The following is an 18,217-nucleotide window of genomic DNA, read 5'->3' as shown; positions in this document are numbered from 1 at the left end:
GGCAAGCGCTCTACCACTGAGCCACCTTCCCAGTCCCTGTTTTAGGGATTTTAAACTTCATGGGCCTAGTTCCTAGAATGAAAAAAAATGCATCTGGTCCCTCTCCCCTTAATAACCTAACCCACCCTTGATTGTTGAGTTAAAGACTGACCCATAAAACAGATAGGTTGTAATCTGGCTCCAACTGGTGACACCACTTGCCTATGGTAAACCCTGCCTTTTGCACGTGCTTACGGTAAACTCCGCCTATTGGCCACCTGTGTGTGGTCTGGTATGATTATACAATCCTTTGTGTGTTATGATCCCATTGGTCACCTTCGAGTGACCAGGCTCGACCTCATGGATTGTGCCTTTAAAAACAAAAGAATGGGGGCTGTTCAGGGCGCAGTATCAGCTCCCGAGCCTGTGCTGCGGCCCGACAGATCAGTGTAGGAACCTTCTCAATAAAGTTGCTTCTTTGTTAACAACTTTGTTGCAGTGGGCTCTGTCACTCCAGACGACTAGGTGGGCTTGCCTGCCTGAGTAGGGGTCTTCCTACTACAGGGACCAGGTATGATGGTGTACACTTGCAATCCTAGATAGATGGGAGACAAAATGGTGCTAACAAGTACCTCTCACCCCTACCCCAGTTTTTTCTCTTATTTATACCTCAGGTAAATGTCTGGTTGACAAAGATGAGCTATCTTTCCTTTTCCCTCAGCTGCCCACACAGCCTTTCTCTGCTGTTCATTATTACTTGACATTTATTTGGCACATTGCGGGCCAATGGCCAGAGATGACCCAGGAGTTAGCATGTGGGGCCTAAAATCAATGGGAGAATCACAATTTGAGACTGGCCCTGTGCAAATATAAGAAACTCTGTCTGAGAAATAAACTAAAAGTCAGGCATCGATAGCTCACAATTATAATCCTAACTATGCAGGAGACTGAAATCTGAAGATTGAGGTTTGAAGCCAGCCTGGTCAGGAAAGTCCAAGAGACTCTTATCTCCAATTAGGTACCAAAAAACCTGGAAGTGGAGGTGTGCCTTGTCAGGCTCGAACTTGAGACTCCCCCGAGCGACCCCCAGAGACCACGACCAATGCAAACAGCAAAAGAGTCGTCTATTTGCAAGCTTGAGCCTAGACTCACAATCATCATTGACACCGCAGGTCAGAGTTGTGAGCCCCCGGCCACATGTTCAGTAGGGTTCTTATAGGGTTTCCAGCAAATAGGAGGGGGTTTAAGGTTCGTGGGCTTCTACATAATTGGTCAGCAATTGGTCAGCATTTTGCGGGCAAATTTCAGGGTAAGCTCATTGGTTAGGGACATAATTATTTCCAGTAAGGGTAGGGGCTTTCCAACTTAGTGATTACAGGATTGGTTAAATCATACACAGCAAGCAGATCATTGGTTGGGATACATAAGACTAACCATAGGAATGCAGAAAACAATATATTTTTAGGAAACAATATATTTTTTTAACTGTTTATGACCCTACAGCTGCTTTTTCCAGGAACTTGACCCACCTGTCCATTTTCCAGTAACTGGGGTCGTATTTCTTGTATTTGCCTAACTGGCAGCTGCTAGGGGGTATAACTGCAGTTTCGAGTGTGGGTTTTCCAAGAACCTTCCAAGAATTGGTTTTTTCCAATAACTATTTGTTCCTTAAGTGGCTAACTTGTGTTCTTCCTCAACATGCCTCAAGTGGTGGCCCTCCCCTTTATCAATAACTTACCAAAAAAGGTAAGGGGAACCATCAAGGTCCTGAGCCAAAGCCTCACTACTAGCACAAAATGAAAGAAAGAGTGAGGGGGGGAGAGAGAGAGAGGAAGAGAGGAAGAAAGAGAGAGAGAGAGAGAAAGAGAGAGAGAGAGAGAGAGAAAGAAAGAAAGAAAAAAGAAAGAAAGGAAGAAAGGAAGAAAGAAAGAAAGAAAGAAAGAAAGAAAGAAAGAAAGAAAGAAAGAAAGAAAGAAAGAAAGAAAGAAAGCGCAGCAGCCAAATTTAATCATGGTGGTGTCCCAGCTCCTGAAATCATTCCTCACCCACTAGACTTGCTTCATACTAGTATAGGAAAATAAACAGAGCTTCAGATATATAGTGTCATGTTGCTTCATCTACCAGAAAGGCCAGAAAACAGGTCAGAAGGTTATCCTGGACTAGGGACAATAAACCCTTTCCCAGAAGCTGCTCTGTGCGACAAAGTCCAGGACAAGCAAACAGAGATTAGTGAGGTCTCCTCAGCTCTTCAGGAGCACAACAACCAGCATGTTCCTTACTAGGCCACACTGGACTCACCAAGGGGCTGTGTTTGCCCAGTGTGTTGTGGTTTGTAGGGAACAGGAAAGGTTGATCCTAAAAGTTAAAAAGCCATGCCAGGCACTAATGGCTCATGCCGGTAATTCGAGCTACTCAGGAGATTGAGATCTGAGGGTCACAAAGACAGACTTGGCAAATCTGTGAGAGACTCTTGTCTCCAATTAACCACCAGAAAGCCAGAAGCAGAGCTGTGGCTCAAGTGGTAGAGTGCCAGCCTTGAAAGACAAAACTAAGGCACAGCCCCTAGGCCTTAGCTCCAGTATCAGCACATAAAAAAGGAGGGGGGGGGGAAAGGAAGAAAGGGAGGGAAGGAGGAAAGGAGGAAAGGAGGAAAGTAGAGAGGAAGGAAGGGGGGAGGGAGGATGGATGCACCTGTATTAGAATGTGTATGAGAGTGCCTTCTTCCTCTGGGAACTTTGACTCTCCTATTTCCTCCTTCATAAGGCAGAGAGTACTGTCATCACACAATGGGCTTTGGAGTCTGAGTTGCCTGGATTTGAGTCTTTGTTCTGTTACTTAGTGTGGAACCAATTTCTAGTTATGAGAATAGAAATTAAATATTAAAGGACTTAGAGAGACATGTGAGGTACATTTGGGTCATTCACCATTGTCTCCCCTTCTTTTGTCCAGGTATAATCATAATGAAGCCACTTTCTGTCCTTTCCCTATCTGGGTAAGAATGTTCAAGGAGATGAAGCAACTGGCAAAAGCCTGCCTCACCCCTTATACCTTCCTCAGACTTCCCAGGTAAAACTGTTGCCTGGGTTGACACCATTAGAACCCTGGGTGCTGTTACAAGTCATAGTACTTTCTAAACCACCATGTCTGCCTCACTGGCCAGAGTATGGCCAAAAGGCTTAAAGAGTCTTGAAAGTAAAGCTTAATGGTTTACAAATCTACTTTTAACTGATTTCTTCCAAATGTGCACTGTATGACTGGTGCTAGACCCAGGACGGGATGAGCTGTTGGGAGTCTTCATAAAGTGCAGTTCTATATTTAAGGGCATAGTTTGGAGGGTAGTATAAACCTAGTACAGCCCAGAGTCAGGAGGTCCAGAGCCCCGCCCCGCACCCCCCTTTCCCGCTCCAGGAAGAAAACTTTTCTTGCCATTTTTTGTATGTGTGTGCCGTTCTTGGGGCTTGAACTCAGGGCTTGGGGACTGTCCCTGAGCTTTTTTGCCCAAGGTTGGTCCTCTACTACTTGTGCCACAGCTCTATTTCCAACTTTTAGGGGTGGTTAATTGGAGATAAAAGTCTCACAGACGTTCCTGCCCAGGCTGGCTTAAAACTATAGTCAGCCTCCTGAGTAGCTAGGACTATAAGTGTGAGCCACCAGTGCCTGGCTTCTTGCCCATTTTTTGATTCTTCTAATTGTACTGTTTGCCTTCACTGTGTCTAATGTTTAATCCATGTTTTTCCAGCACAGTATTGACTAATGGTCAGAGGGAAGTGACAGGACAGTGGGAGTCTGAAGACCATGGATGGTGCCATGGGGCTTCGAGTGCTGTTGTGCGTGTACCTGATGTCCCTCCTTGCCCTGCAAGCCATTCCCACTCTGGGCCTGGAGACTCGCAGGCCCAAGGGCAGTGAGGTACGTGGCTAAGTCCTCAGGGAAGAGACAGGAAACTGTGCTTTGGCAGGGCCCTGGGGAGACACAAGGCCACTACTTCAGGGTCTTGGGCTATCTCCCATTGGCCAGACCACCCTTGGAAGTGGTGACCTCCAAGCAGCAGGGAGTGAGATTGGGGGGTAGAGGACTGAGGCTGTACCTCCTCCCTTAATAGACGGGCCACGGTTCCCAGCATTCCTACTCTCACTTAGTCCTGGCTTTGTTTTGCAGAAACGGCAGGCTGTGGACACAGTGAGTAAGATCTTGGCAAAAGGGTCTGTATGGGGCCCTAATTACAGGTTTGTTCTCTACCACCCCTCAGGAGTAAAAACCCTCTTGTCAGTGCTGGTGGAGGTGGGCAGCTTCCAGCTCCCAGAAATGGGAGATCGTTTCCACCTTACCGTGTGTTCGACTGCACAATCTCAAGAAAATATATCCTTCTGTTCTTCCTGCCTCTGGACATCCTGTATCAGAGCTGGGTGCAATGAGGTCTCTTACTGGTTTAGAGGCTCCTGTCCCAGCTTATATCACCTCTCTTTCTCCCCTTCTTATTTCAGACAGTCAATGGTGTGATCATCCGGAGTTTGAAAGTCAACTGTAAAGTCACCTCTCGCTTTGCCCACTATGTCATCACCAGCCAGGTGATCAACACTGCTAATGAAGCCAGAGAAGTGGCCTTCGATGTGGAAATCCCCAAGACCGCCTTCATCAGTGACTTTGCCATGTGTGTGTCCTGTGTGACTCCCAACACCTCATTCCAGTGGTGTTCATTCACTAGAACCAGCCTAAGGCCAGAGAGGGCAGGCAGTGCAGGCCATTTCCTCACTTCTGGAAGGGCGATGGCCAGCCCTTGCTCTGAGGGGAGAGGGGAAAAAGCCCTTTAGGGCTAATCTTAGCTTCCACCTTAGAACGCAAAGTGAGGACTCTTGGGATCTTAGGCTCCAAGGAGCAAAGGCTAGCATCTGAGCCAGCCTCTGTGACTGTGGCTTTCCACTACACTGCTATGGGTCTCCTGGACAGTGGGCAGTGGAAGGTGAGTTGGGAGATACTCCTACAAGGGTTCACATGGACAGGGCCTTCTCAGGCTCTAGGCTCAGTACATCGCCAATATAATGGACCTATGTGGTCAAGGATTGGTCCCTCCCGTCCTGAGGAACTACTTCTTTCCCTGCAGCACAACAGATGGGAAGGCATTCATTGGGAACATAAAGGACAAAGTGACTGCATGGAAGCAGTACCGGAAAGCAGCCATCTTGGGAGAGAATGCTGGTCTTGTCAGGTAAACTCTGAGCCCTGCTGGGCTAGCTCCTGGTTGGCAAGGACAACCAGGGCAGAGCAGAGGACTACCAGGTAGAAGGAAGAGTGAGGAAAACACCTAATATGGGCACACTGGGCGAGGCTAGGTTGCCCTTGCTCTTTTCCCAGATCTGCCTCCAGGAAGAAGTGAGAAGTCATCTTTGATCCTTGACCTTGGGTGGCCAAGCTAAGCCAAGTGTGAGAGTTAAGGAACCTTGGGATCAGAGTGGAAAAAGAGAAATTGATTCTAAAGTCTATGTTTTAGTTGACAATGACTTGTATATCACTTGTTCTCTGTCTGCTTGTGGTTGCCTGTTGCCTATTATGGCATGTCCAGGGCCTTAGGGAGAAACATGGAGCAGTTCACCATCCACATCACCATCGGTCCCCAGAGCAAGGCCACATTTCGGCTGACATATGAGGAAGTGCTGAAGCGAACACTTACACAGTACAACATTGACATCAAAGTCAGGCCCAAGCAGCTGGTGCATCATTTTGAGGTGGGTTGCAGGCCAATGCGGAGCTTCTCCCTCTCTCTTTCTCTTTCTTTCCTTCTCTTTTTTTCTCCCCCTCCCTTCCTCCCCCTCCCTCCCCTCTCCCTTCCCCTCCTCACCATGTCTACCAACACTGGCTCAACATACACCATCTGCCAACCTAGGCCTGAGAACATTAGCAAGGGGACTGACACTCCAATATGGGCCCCATTGGAGCTCCCCAGATCTTATAGGGGAGGGTGCGCCCTCGATCCTATCACTCCTTCCTTGTTTCGGAGCCTTTGCTTATCTGCTAAATAGGGGTTCCTGCATTTCTCAGGACTAACAGACAGATCACCAAAGATATTAAATATTCAGGTCACTGGTAAGCCAAAAATTCCTGGGAATCCCTAGGGGCTGCAGCTATTGCTGGCACCTAAATAGTAGCAGAGTTGAGGGGTTTGGGTCTGCACATCTTCATTTGATAGACATTTTTGGACTGCCTATGATGATGTTCCAGGCCTCATGTTAAGGTCTGGATGGGCAATGCACACAGTAGGTAGTCAGATCACACATTGGCTCTTGGCTGAGTCTTGATGCTGTCCTAAATGAGGATTTGGTACCTAACTGGCTTCAATGGTGCAGATTGATGTGGACATCTTTGAGCCCCAAGGGATCAGTAAGCTGGACGCTCAGGCCCCTTTCCTCTCCACGGAACTGGCAACTCAAACTATCAAGAAGTCTTTCTCCGGGAAAAAGGTAGGTGAGATGGCTGGGGATGGGGATGTCCCTGAGGGATCACTCATTAGGAATATCCAGGCTTAGCACCCTCACAATGGCTGCCTGCTTCCCTCAGAATGAGAGTATTAGACTTTTCATCATTGTGACAAATCCCTGAGAGGAACAATTTAAAGGAGGAAGAATTCATTTTAGCCCAAAGTTTCAGAGGTCTCAGTATACCATCATGGAGCTCTAGTGTTTACGTGCTATGATGAGACAGAACCCCAGGAAGGAACAAAGTTGCTCCCCTCCTGGCAGCCATGCAGCAGAGAGAAAGACAGATGAAGGGAGTTGGAGAAAAATACTTTTTTGGGGGTTGTGGGATTTGAACTCAGGGCCTGGGCACTGTCCCTGAGCCTCTTTGTGCTCAGGGCTAGCACTCTACCACTTGAGCCACAACACCACTTCCAGTTTTTGAGTGATTAATTGGATATAAGAGTCTTATGGAGGCTTTTCTGCCAGGGCTGGCTTTGAACTGCGATCCTCAGATCTCAGCCTCCTGTGTAGCTAGGATTACAGGTTTAAGTCACTGTCGCCTGTCTAGGGAAAAATACTATTCAAAAATGCATGCTCATGATCAACTTCCTCCAACTAGGTCCCACCTTTCATAGTTCTACCACCTTCCAATAGCCTATTCAATCAATTTTGAATTCATCAGTATATTAATCTTGTTTGAGCCAATCATCTTCCCAAACCCTCTGAATACAGCCTACATTAGGGAATATGCCTTCACTGCACAGAACCATATAAGATGTAACAGCAAAAGAGTAATAAAGGAGGAAGATTTTATTTTGGCTGACAGTTTCGGAGGGGTTGGTATCCCAGAGTAGTACAATTTCCTTCTTCACACAGCAATTTAGTAAAGTCTGTGTCCTGGAGTGAAGAACTCCAGATCCACCATTCATGAGCTGCCCGATCTAGGTTGAATTACTGGCTTGCTTGAGCCTCAATTTCCTCCTTGCCTACCTCATACTTTCTATGGCTCTAGGGTCATGTACTCTTCCGCCCCACTGTGGGCCAGCAGCAGACCTGTCCCACATGTTCTACATCCTTGCTGAATGGGGACTTCAAGGTGACCTATGATGTCAATAGGGGCAAACTCTGTGACCTCCTGGTAAGCCTAAGGCCCTGGCCCAAGCCCCAGAACACAGGCAAGGATACTCGAGAAGATTCACTTGTTCTCTTCTGTTTCAGGTGGCCAATAACTACTTTGCCCACTTCTTTGCCCCACAAAATCTGACAAGCCTGAGCAAGAACCTGGTTTTTGTGATTGACATCAGTGACTCCATGGAAGGCCAGAAAGTGAAGCAGGTATACTACAGCCTTGAGCAGCTCATCTAGCAGAAGCTTTTTGTCCCCCAGTGCTGGGGTTGAACTAACCACCTAGTGCATGATAGGCAAACACAATAGCACTGAGCTACATCCTCAGGCCCAGAAGAAGCTTCTTCTACCCCTTTAATTTTCTTAGAAACATAATTAATTTGGAGCCAGGCTGTCCTGTGAAGTGGCGATCTCCTTGTTACTGGAGGTGATTGACATTGGAATCCTAACCATTGGAAATGCTATTGGGGGCAGAAAGACTCAAGGTGAAAGACCGGTCTAAACAGCCTATTTGTCTGCCATAGTAGTTAGAACTTACGCTCTTCATTGAAAGCAGGGTGATTTATCTGGGAATCTCAATGGTTAGAGGCTGTGGGATCAGCCATCACTTCCTCACTGTGAAACATGACTGAGTACATTCACTTCTCTACAGTGTGAAAACTAAGCCTAATAGTAGCCAAGGGCTCATGGAGTTTCCTGACAGAGAAGAAGAAACCTAGGCATAGCCAGGGTGCCAGTAGCTCACATCTGTAATCCTAGCTACTCAGGGAGCTCAGATCTGAGGGTTGTATTTCAAAGGCAGCCCAGTCAGGAGACTCCTTGAAATTCTTATCTCCAATTAACCAGCAAAATGCCAGAACTAGAGCTGTGACTCAAGTGGTAGAGCCTTAGCCCTGAGCAAAAACATTCAGAGACAGAATTCAAGCCCTGAGTTCAAGCCCCAGTAATGGCAAAGAAACAACAAGAAGAAGCAGCAACTTAAGCATGACAAGTAGTGCTGGGAGTAATTAAAGTTAGTCTGTGGGGAAGTGACTTGTAGCAGGGCCCAGCCTTCAGCATGTACTCGGAGTATAATGAAACCATGGCCTCTAATTACTGAGATTCCCAGCTAAATCACTCTGCCTCCAACCAAAAATATAAGTACTAAACCACTATGGCAGATAAACAGGATGTTTAGACCAGTGTTGGACTTCACCTTGAGTCTTTCAATGGCATCTCCAGTGTCACCTTCAATGTCAACTTAGCCTCCAGTAACATTTAGTCATTTCTCCCATGCTGGTCCCTTTACTATCATGCCCTTCATCCGCCGGGGCCTAACAGGATGCTCCTCTCTTAGGGTCTTCTGGATGTCCAGACTGTCCCTCTGCTTTATGGATCTCTGAAATGGCTATCTGAAGTCGGCAGGAAGCACTATCCTGCAGTTATTCTGAAATCATGCTGCTCCACTAACTGTCCTGTCCTTACAGACCAAAGAGGCACTCCTTAAAATCCTGGAGGACATACGGCCAGAAGACTACTTTGACCTGGTTCTCTTTGGGTCTCAAGTGAAATCATGGAAAGGTTCACTGGTGCAAGCATCGGAGGCCAATCTGCAAGCAGCTCGAGAATTTGTGAAGCGCTTCTTCCTGGCTGGGGGTAAGGATGAGTATCACCGGACACTGAATTCACCTCTTTTTCCTTAACACGAGCAAACATTGGTTTGATTAATTTCCTACACAGCTACCAACCTGAATGGAGGTTTGCTTCGGGGAATTGAGATTTTGAACAAAGCTCAGGAAAGCCTCCCAGAAGTCAGCAACCATGCCTTGATTCTCATCATGTTGACAGATGGGGAGCCCACTGAAGGTAAGCACCTCGTAGGCTGCCCTGGGAGGTGATGATGTGTTACTGAGGTGGTTAAGTTGACATTGGAAACTCAACCACTGCAGATGCCAGTAGGGCGAAAAGACTCAAGCTGAAGTCAAACGCTGATCTAAAAATACAATTCAGATCATAAAATCCGTGGGAGTTTTAAAGTGTACCTCTGTCTTATGAGTTGGGAACTGGGGTTGTTTCTGCATGACATAGGGCTGAACAGGCTCCTGGAGGATCCAAAGGATCTGTAAGTCAAGTTTAATCAACTATTTTCTTTTCTTTTTTGGGTGGGGGTCTGGTTGTGGGCTTGAACTCTGGGCCTGGGCGCTGTCCCTCAGCTCTTCAGCTCAAGGCTAGCACTCTACCACTTGAGCCACAGTACCACTTCCGGCCTTTTTTTTTTCTGCTTATGTGGTGCTGAGGAATCGAACCCAGGTCCTCATGCATGCAAGGCAAGCGCTCTACCACTCAGCCACCTTTCCAGCCCACCCAACTATTTTCTTAGTATCTACTTCATGCCAAACCTAGGATGAGGGATTGAGAAAAAAATACCAAGAGAATGAGATGTTTCTCTGCCCTCAAGAAGCACAGGGCTCACCGGGGAAGGAGACCCAACAACAGAGGCTCTGGCAAGGGCCCAGAAGGAAAAACATGCTACTGGGTTGTAAGAAACCAAACAAGGGGCACTTCCCGGATGAGATCTGGGAGGAGGTAAGACAGTATCTCTGACAGAGGGGGCAGCTAGAGACAAAAAAAGTGCTGCAGAGCCTGCCCTGGAATTATAGGGGGCATATATAGAATTGGGTAAAATGAGGATGGAAAGGTTGGCAGGGCCCCTCACAGGCCACAACAAAGAGCCAGAATCAGATCTGTCTAGAATGAAGCCATATGGATGGGTGGAGTCTCTGAAGAGGTCTATTTCCAGCTGTTGCCATGGACAATGTGAATAAGGGCTGGAGGAGGTCTGAGATGGGAGACTTGACCACCCCAGACAGTGCTCTGCAAAGTCTCCAGTCCCTTGTCTGGATGTGTGGCTGCAGGGGAAACGGATCGTTCCCAGATCCTCAAGAACGTTCGCAACGCCATTCGGGGCAGGTTCCCGCTGTATAACCTGGGCTTTGGTCACAACCTGGACTTTAGCTTCCTGGACGTCATGTCCAGGGAGAACAACGGATGGGCCCAGAGAATCTATGAAGACCATGATGCCAGCCAGCAGCTACAGGTTTCTCCTTACCTCCCTTTATCTCTTACAGCATGCCATAGGGAGGGCGGTATTCCTGGCCATTTGGCCATTCACCTAGAGGAGAAGATAAAGCTCTGATACAGAGTTCAAATCAGTTGTATGGCCTTGAGCCAGTTATTGACACTCTCTGGGCCTCAGAGTCTGCTCTGAGTGAACTCCTCTAAAATGGGGACCACAATACTCCATTTTGTTAGCCAACTTCCTAAGATACCAGGTACTCAGTACTGAGGCTTCTACCCCTTATTCCTGCAGGGTTTCTACAAGCAGGTAGCCAGCCCCCTGCTGACAGATGTGGAGTTGCAGTACCCTCAGGATGCCATCGTGGCTCTGACCCAGCACCGACATAAGCAGTACTATGATGGCTCAGAGATCGTGGTAGCTGGACGTATTGCTGACAACAAACTGAGCAGTTTCAAGGCTGATGTGCGGGCCCATGGGGTAAGTGATGGGCAGAGTAGGGTGGGACAGGACAGAAAGCATTACAACTGTACTATTCTCCACTATATCCATTCCCAGGATCCTGGTTTTTTTCCCCCAGAATAATGTCCCCACCCCCACAACAGGTTAAGCCTGGAGCTGCATGGGCTGGAATGGGACCAACATAACCTTAGTTAGTAGCGATCCCTTGGTCTTAAATGGATCATGTGTTACTCCTCATATCATTCCCCTCAGGGTATTTGAGAACAAGAGATCAAACTCTTGTTCTTACTTGATACCCACTTCCTGGACACCTCATGTGTGCCAGGCTTGGTGCCATAGTGCAATGTGTGCACATATGTTGTACAGTGTGTGTATAGACTCAAGACCACAGTGGGGTTAAGGGCTCAGAACCAGGACTTTGAGTGAGGAGAGCTGAGCCAGATCTTGTCTCTGGCTTGACCAAATGACTGGCCTTGGGCAAACAGGTCCTGCTCTCTGCATTTCGGTACCATGTGGCTAACTCTGCCTTCAAGTGTTGAGTGAGGTACATGCAATAATCCATATGATGCCCTGATAGTTCCTGGTGCATAGAATGAATACCTTGGGGGAAAAGGACCCATTCATGTGCTATGGCAAGCTAAATGGCACCTGGTAGAACTTGGTGGGCATTTGGACAAATAGATAACAGTAGAAACAGCTGGGTGATTGATGGCTTTCCTAGAGACAGTAATTCCATGAAGGTAGGGCCTGGTCCTCCATTCCAAAAGATCTGGATCCAGGATTTAGGAGCCCAGCTCACAGGGCATACTGGGCCAGCATCTGTAGATTGAATGAATGAATGAGGATGAGGAAAACGGGCTTGGAAAAGAAGTGATGCTGAAAATGCACGACAAAGACCAAATAATACTGGGGCTCCTTAGGGCCTCGGACACAAGCCAAAATTATGCTCTTCATGGGGCATCGCTTTTTCTCCTTATCTCCAATCTCAGGGGGGACAAGAATTCAAGGCAACCTGCCTTGTGGATGAGGAAGAGATGAAGAAGCTGCTCCAAGAACGTGGCCACATGTTGGAGAACCATGTGGAACGCCTCTGGGCATACCTCACCATCCAGGAGCTGCTGGCCAAACGGTAGGGTGCTGCCTATAGATGCCAGGAATGAGCACCTCAGAGTCCCTTATCCATGGGAGATGAACAGAAAGGGGTGATGATTCTGGGCCTTTGTGGTTGTGAGGGAATCAATTCTTCTGCTTTGCTCACAGAGTTCATAGGAACCAGTTGGTCAACAGCATGGATGGCATCCATTGGGGAGAGGGCAACCTCCTATTTGCCCCTCTGAGCATCCATGGCAGAAGCTGCCATTTGCTGTAGGGATACTGCATCTTTTTCTTTTTGACTAGTCCTGGGGCTTGAACTCAGGGCCTAGGCACTGTCCCTGAGCTTCTTTTTTTGCTCAAGGCTCTACCACTTGAGACAGCACCATTTCCAGCCTTTTATGTTTATGTGATACTGAGGAATCGAACCCAGGGCTTCATGCATGCTGGGCAAGCACTCTACCACTAAGCCACATTCCCAGTCCGAGGAATACTCCATCTTAACATACTCATTTAGTTCTCCCAATGTGTGGGAAGATTCCTTATTGTCTCCCATTTAACGGAGAGCAATCTGCGGTTCAGAAAAGTTAGACTACATATCCTAGATCTCACAGTTGTTATTTTTGCTGTGTATTTCTAAAATATACCCTCTCAACCCTGCCAAATCTCTGCAGACATTCATGAAAACTTGAGGACTCTGAGACTATTGCTGTTGAGCAGGGTACCTGGTTCAGTGTGTATCGAATGAGCAAGTGAGTAAGAATTGCATTGGTGGCTCATGCCTGTAATCCTAGCTACTCAGCAGGCTAGGATCTGAGGATCACAGTTCAAAGCCAGCCGAGGCAGGAAAGTCCATGAGACTCTTATTTCCAATTATCCACCAAAAAGCCAGAAGTGGAGAAGTGCTCAAGTGGTAGAGTGCCAGCCTTGAGTACAAAAGCTAAGGAGCAGCACTCAGGCTCTGAGTTCAAGCCCCAGTTCTGGCACAAAAAAAAAAAAATAGAGAAAAAGAATTGATTGGAAGATGAGGGAAAATAAATTCATCTCTACCTGAGTTAAAGTCTTAGAGCAGTATCTGTCACACATACACAGGATGAACATGGAGGGGGAGGAGAAGGCCAACCTGTCGTCCCAGATCCTGAAGATGTCACTTGCCTATCAGTTCGTGACCCCTTTGACCTCCATGACCATCAGGGGCATGACAGATGAGGATGGGCTGGAGCCTACCATTGACAAGCCCCCAGAGGGTATGGGCAGCAGGGGTCTGCCGAGGGGAAGGATGTGGATCAAAAACCTTCTGGGCTTTAATTCTCTTCCTCTTTTCTCCCTTCCAGATTCTCAGCCCTTGGGTGAGTTTTAAATTATGCTGATTTAATATGGGACTTCTGGTGGTCATGCAGATAGCACATGCTCCAGAACCTAGGCACACAACTCCTCATTTCCATATCTGCCCTAACTCCTGTCCTTCCCACATTTCTTCCTTTCCGACTGTACTTCACACTACAAAGCACTGCTTTGTGCTATGAGAGTCTTTGCACATCCTGACCCCTCCACCCTCTCCTTGGGCTTGGCTGGGTCCAAATGTGTCAGTGAGGGGGTCAGAGGCCCCCTGAGGAGACCCTCCAGGAACCAGTATATGGATGGGGCCATATGCCTTGTGGGTAAGAGGTGGGCAGGGAAGGTGCCATGGTAACACTGTGCTTTGTCTTCTACAGAGATGGTGGGACCCAGAAGGAGTAAGTGGCAGCCATCCTGGGAGCGCTCATGTCCGCTCCTCTCTACTCACACTACTGGCCCTCCATAGGAGCCCTCAGCCCTAACCCAAGCCCTGGATCACCACCAGTTCCAGCCCTCTTCCTTGCCGCCCTAGAAGTGTTTAGAACCATTCCCTCACTAGGGCTTGTCCATCTGAACTTGGATCTCCATGGCAGGAGGCAGAGGGGACCAGTCAACCACACAGAACCAAATCTAAGTCCCACTATCCTGAGGGGAAATTGAGAGCGTGTGATCCTCTATAGACCTTGACCCCTACTCCTGCAGCCGCAGGCCAGCTTACTGGGTACAAGGGCATCTCCAGAAAGGCCTAGCCATCTCCCTCTTCAATGCCATTCACTCTTACCCACAGCGTTCGTGCTGTCTGCATCACAGCCTTCTCCTACTAGTAACAGCCTCATTAGTTCTCATCTGCCAAACCAAGTGACAGGTGGTAAGTCCTTGAGAAGGGTTGAGGATGCCCCTGCTTGGCACCCACCTTGCCTGTCCCACTTGTCTCTGGGATCTGCCTCATTGAACACTTGCCCCAGCTGCACAATGCCTAATCTAATGGATTCCATGTTGTGCTCCCAGTGGACACTGATCCCCACTTCATCATCCATGTGCCCCAGAAAGAGGATGCCCTGTGCTTCAACATCAACGAGAAGCCTGGTGCCATCTTGAACCTAGTCCAGGACCCTGACACAGGTATGATGGTATCATGCCCTGCGCCAGACAGAGCAGGATACGGCCTCTTTCACCTTCTATGTTCAGCCAAGGTCAGGACTATGGTGTAGTCTCCACTGCCCACTGTTCACTTTGCTGGGGTCCCCTTACCTTCTTCTCTGTGACCCAGGCTGCCCTATTCAAGGCCCATCTAGTCTCACGAATGTGTGACTCACGGACGTATCGGACCTACATTTAAGGGCCTCATAATTAGTTTAAAGCTCAGCTCTTGCTTTTTTTTTTTTTTTGGTACTGATTATGAGACTTGAACTCAGTGCCTGAGCACTATCCTTGAGCTTTTGTGCTCAAGTCTACCACTCTGCCACTTGAGCCACAGCTCTGCTTCTGGCTTTTTTAGTGATTAATTGGAGACAGACTTTCTGCCTGGGGGTGGGGACTTCAAACTATATTCCTCAGATCTCAGCTTCCTAAGTAGCTAGGATTACAGGCATGAATCACCAGTGGCTGGCTTTCCTTACCATTTTAAAAGCGATTCTTATTTCCATCTACTAAGAATGTAGTATTCTATGGGGGTCCTGCCCCATCTTCCCTACTGCATGGCTGTACAGAGCCTCAAAGTACAGCTCTTTAGGAGAGCCTGGGGCAAGGAACACATCTCCTGCTCTCTCTAGTCCATGTGAGATATGTCATGTTGGGAAAGTGAGGCTATGGATGTGGCTCTTGGTTGTTCCATGAAGAGACTTCAAACAAACACTTCTAGCACTGTGAGTCTGCCCTGTGAGAAGGAGCAAGTCCTCTGTCCTGACCTCAAAAAGTCTAGACCACTGTCAAAGCTCAGAAGGGAGGGCTAAGTAGGGAATGTCTAGCATATCCAGGAGAGGTAGACAGGGAGGCAGGAAGGAAAGAGAGGTGCTCTTGTGAGCAGGACCAGTTTTGAAGGTCAGGTACCCAATAGGGCCCTCCCAGAAAATTGGCACAGCATGAGCAAAGTATTTTGGCTCCCTCCCTCTCCCCCAACTGGATGGATCTTCATCCTACCACAGGCTTCTCAGTGAATGGGCAGCTCATCAGCAGCAAGGCCAAAAGCGCTGGGCAGCATGAGAGCACCTACTTGGGACGGCTAGGGATTGCAAACCCTGCAACAGATTTCCAGCTGGAAGTTACTCCTCAGAACATTACACTGAACCCCAGCTCTGGTGGGCCTGTGTTTTCCTGGAAGGACCAGGCTGTTCTGCGACAAGATGGGTAACTAGGCCCAAGCAGGGAAGGGAGGTGGGAGAGGTGTGTTAAAGCCCAAAGCTCCTAGTGCCAGCTCTGCTGTCTGAACCTATAAAATCCACATCCCCCAAGCAATGTCAGGGGGGTGATGCCCACGGGGCCTGTGCACACAAGTCAGAATCAGGGACCATCCCATCTCATTTTCTACGTTGATGGGCCTGCGTGCGCTCCCAGGACACCCTCACCCTGAATTCCACTGCATCCCTGCCACTCTTTTGCTCTTTTGGCATCTGTCCCCGTTTACCCTGTCCTATGCTGTTCCTTCCTTTGTTCATTCATTTATTCAATAAATGCTGATGAGCACCACTGCATGATTCTGAGCAGCAGAACCATGTGAAAGGGGTATAGATAAGTAACACTCAGCCCTGTGGAGGTGAAGGCCTTCAAGGCAAGGTCGTAAGAGCTGTGTTGAAAAGATGAGCTGAACAGAAAGGGATGCAGTGCAGTTACTCATACCTAATAACCACTTGGCCTTGCAGAATTGTGGTGACCATCAACAAGAAGAGAAACTTGATGGTGGCTGTGGATGACAGGGCCACCTTTGAGGTTGTCCTGCACCAGACGTGGAAGGGGAGTGCAGTCCATCAAGACTTCCTGGGCTTCTACGTGTTGGATAGTCATGGGATGTCAGCTCGGACACATGGGCTGCTGGGTATGGCTGGCCAGAGCTATGGGTTTGAGTATTCATGAGTCTTGAGACAGTTATACAAGCCAATCTTTAACATAGTCTCCAAGACTCAGACCTCTGAAGATGAGCTGTCTTGATCTGAATCTTGCCCTCTACAAAACTGTGATCAAACATGCAATAGAACAAAACCTCAGTGAGCTTGCAGGTGTGATGTGAGCAAAGGCTTGATTAGCAAGCAGAAGGGTTTGGTGGCTCCAGCACCTCGTGAGTGGAGTCGGGTATCGGCCTCTCTGTTCCTGTGTGACCTCTCTGTTGGTCCTGCTCTCTAAGGGCACATGTACCTCTAACCTCTCTCCCAGCCAGATCCCTCTGGAACTGGATTTAAAAAAAAACAACAGGAGTCAGGACCACCTGGGACTATACCTGTTTCTCTACAGAAAGAATTAAGGTCGCTTTTGATGGATAGCAAGACTTCTCAGAAATATGCCCTTGAGAAAAATTCAAACAATTCGCTCAGCTCCTCCAGGACAAGTACAAGGTAAGAAAAAGTCTCTAGCAGTAACTGTTGCCTGTGATCTCTCTTTTCAGGACAATTCTTCCATCCCTTTGAATTTGAAGTAACTGATATCCACCCAGGTTCTGACTCTACAAAGCCAAAGGCCACGCTGGCATTAAAGAACCGCTGGTTAACAGTTACCAAGTAAGTGGGCTATTCTCCTGCACTTCTGCCCCGGCTGCTTTTTTGTTTCCTGTCATTGGTTTGGGCCTTCCTGCAGGTATTACTATGGTGGGGGTGAGTTTAGTGGGAGTTGCAGCCTTATCAGGCCCAAGGAGTGATTCTAGCTGATTTGTTTGTCCCAGGGGCTTGCAAAAAGACTACAGCAAGGACTCCCGACATGGAGCGGAGGTGTCCTGTTGGTTTGTCCACAACAATGGAGCTGGACTGATAGATGGCATTTACACTGACTATATCGTCCCCGATATCTTCTGAGCATCAGCTGGCATCCAGGAGCTCTCTTGAGACACTGCAGAGAAGGACAACATCCTGACCCACTATACCTCCCTGTCTGCACTGGTCCCTTGTGATAAAGCATTCTGTAACTTCCATTAAAGAGAAGCTGTGTCTATACCAGAGCTGGGTGGGTGTTTTAGGGGAGGGAGGATGTCAGGGAACAATCCAACACGTTGCCCTTCTGGGTTACTCTGGGATCAGGAGACCCAGAAATGAGAGGGCAACTCATCAGTCCTGCCCCACGTTCCCTGAAGCTGCCGGGTCTCCATGTCCTCTGTATAAAGCCCCCCTGAAGGCCAGGGACCTGTGGGGTATCTGGCAACGGTGAAAGTCACAACTGATCCAGAGTTTCCTAAAGGCAGGTACAAAATGCTTTCCTTGTATCCCCTAAATGTATGCTCCTTGCAGCCCTTTGGTATACTCTTACCAAGGCTATTCACAGTGGAGGTATCCAAAGCCACTCAGCTTACCAGTGGCAGAACTGGGATTTGGTCCCTTGCTGCTTGTCAAACTTCAATAATATGTGAATATTCCACTCCGCTGAAGGCGAATGGTTCAAGCTTGTTGGAACTCAGTTTTACATAACTTAAAATATGAAAATGCCTATTTCCAGGTAGACTTAGGGTCCAGAAAAGGTTCTACCAAAAACAGGAGGCTGTCCTGTTGAAGTCAAGGCCTCTACTTCAGTCTCATTT

The 18,217-nt window shown here is 48.1% G+C and overlaps 1 protein-coding gene across 1 annotated transcript; it reads left to right on the top strand.

The window, feature by feature from the left end:
* The first annotated feature begins 3,728 nt into the window (after positions 1–3,728).
* Itih1 (inter-alpha-trypsin inhibitor heavy chain 1) lies at positions 3,729–17,642 on the top strand. Its single transcript, XM_070018543.1, has 22 exons — positions 3,729–3,888; positions 4,138–4,158; positions 4,464–4,630; positions 5,081–5,185; positions 5,540–5,702; positions 6,321–6,434; positions 7,444–7,569; positions 7,650–7,766; positions 9,023–9,191; positions 9,276–9,401; positions 10,451–10,632; positions 10,906–11,091; positions 12,063–12,202; positions 13,258–13,412; positions 13,500–13,514; positions 13,881–13,901; positions 14,291–14,371; positions 14,512–14,625; positions 15,648–15,849; positions 16,362–16,534; positions 17,099–17,210; positions 17,372–17,642. The coding sequence occupies exons 1-22, from the start codon at positions 3,775–3,777 to the stop codon at positions 17,499–17,501; spliced, it is 2,733 nt and encodes a 910-aa protein (XP_069874644.1). The 5' UTR covers positions 3,729–3,774; the 3' UTR covers positions 17,502–17,642.
* Positions 17,643–18,217: the final 575 nt, after the last annotated feature.

This window comes from Dipodomys merriami, unplaced genomic scaffold, assembly GCF_024711535.1.
Source record: "Dipodomys merriami isolate MVZ:Mamm:240054 unplaced genomic scaffold, mDipMer1.0.p SCAF_13, whole genome shotgun sequence".
NCBI classification, from domain to species: domain Eukaryota; kingdom Metazoa; phylum Chordata; class Mammalia; order Rodentia; family Heteromyidae; genus Dipodomys; species Dipodomys merriami.
Note: the sequence above shows the minus strand (reverse complement) of the source record. Positions and strands in the feature narration are given on the sequence as shown.

Excerpts from the sequence above, each read along its gene's own strand:
- Itih1 (XM_070018543.1), top strand. The coding sequence starts at position 3,775 with ATGGATGGTGCCATGGGGCTTCGAGTGCTGTTGTGCGTGTACCTGATG. Across the intron at positions 3,889-4,137 it reads GCAGGCCCAAGGGCAGTGAG|AAACGGCAGGCTGTGGACAC; the intron begins GTACGTGGCTAA and ends TTTGTTTTGCAG. Across the intron at positions 11,092-12,062 it reads CTGATGTGCGGGCCCATGGG|GGGGGACAAGAATTCAAGGC; the intron begins GTAAGTGATGGG and ends CTCCAATCTCAG.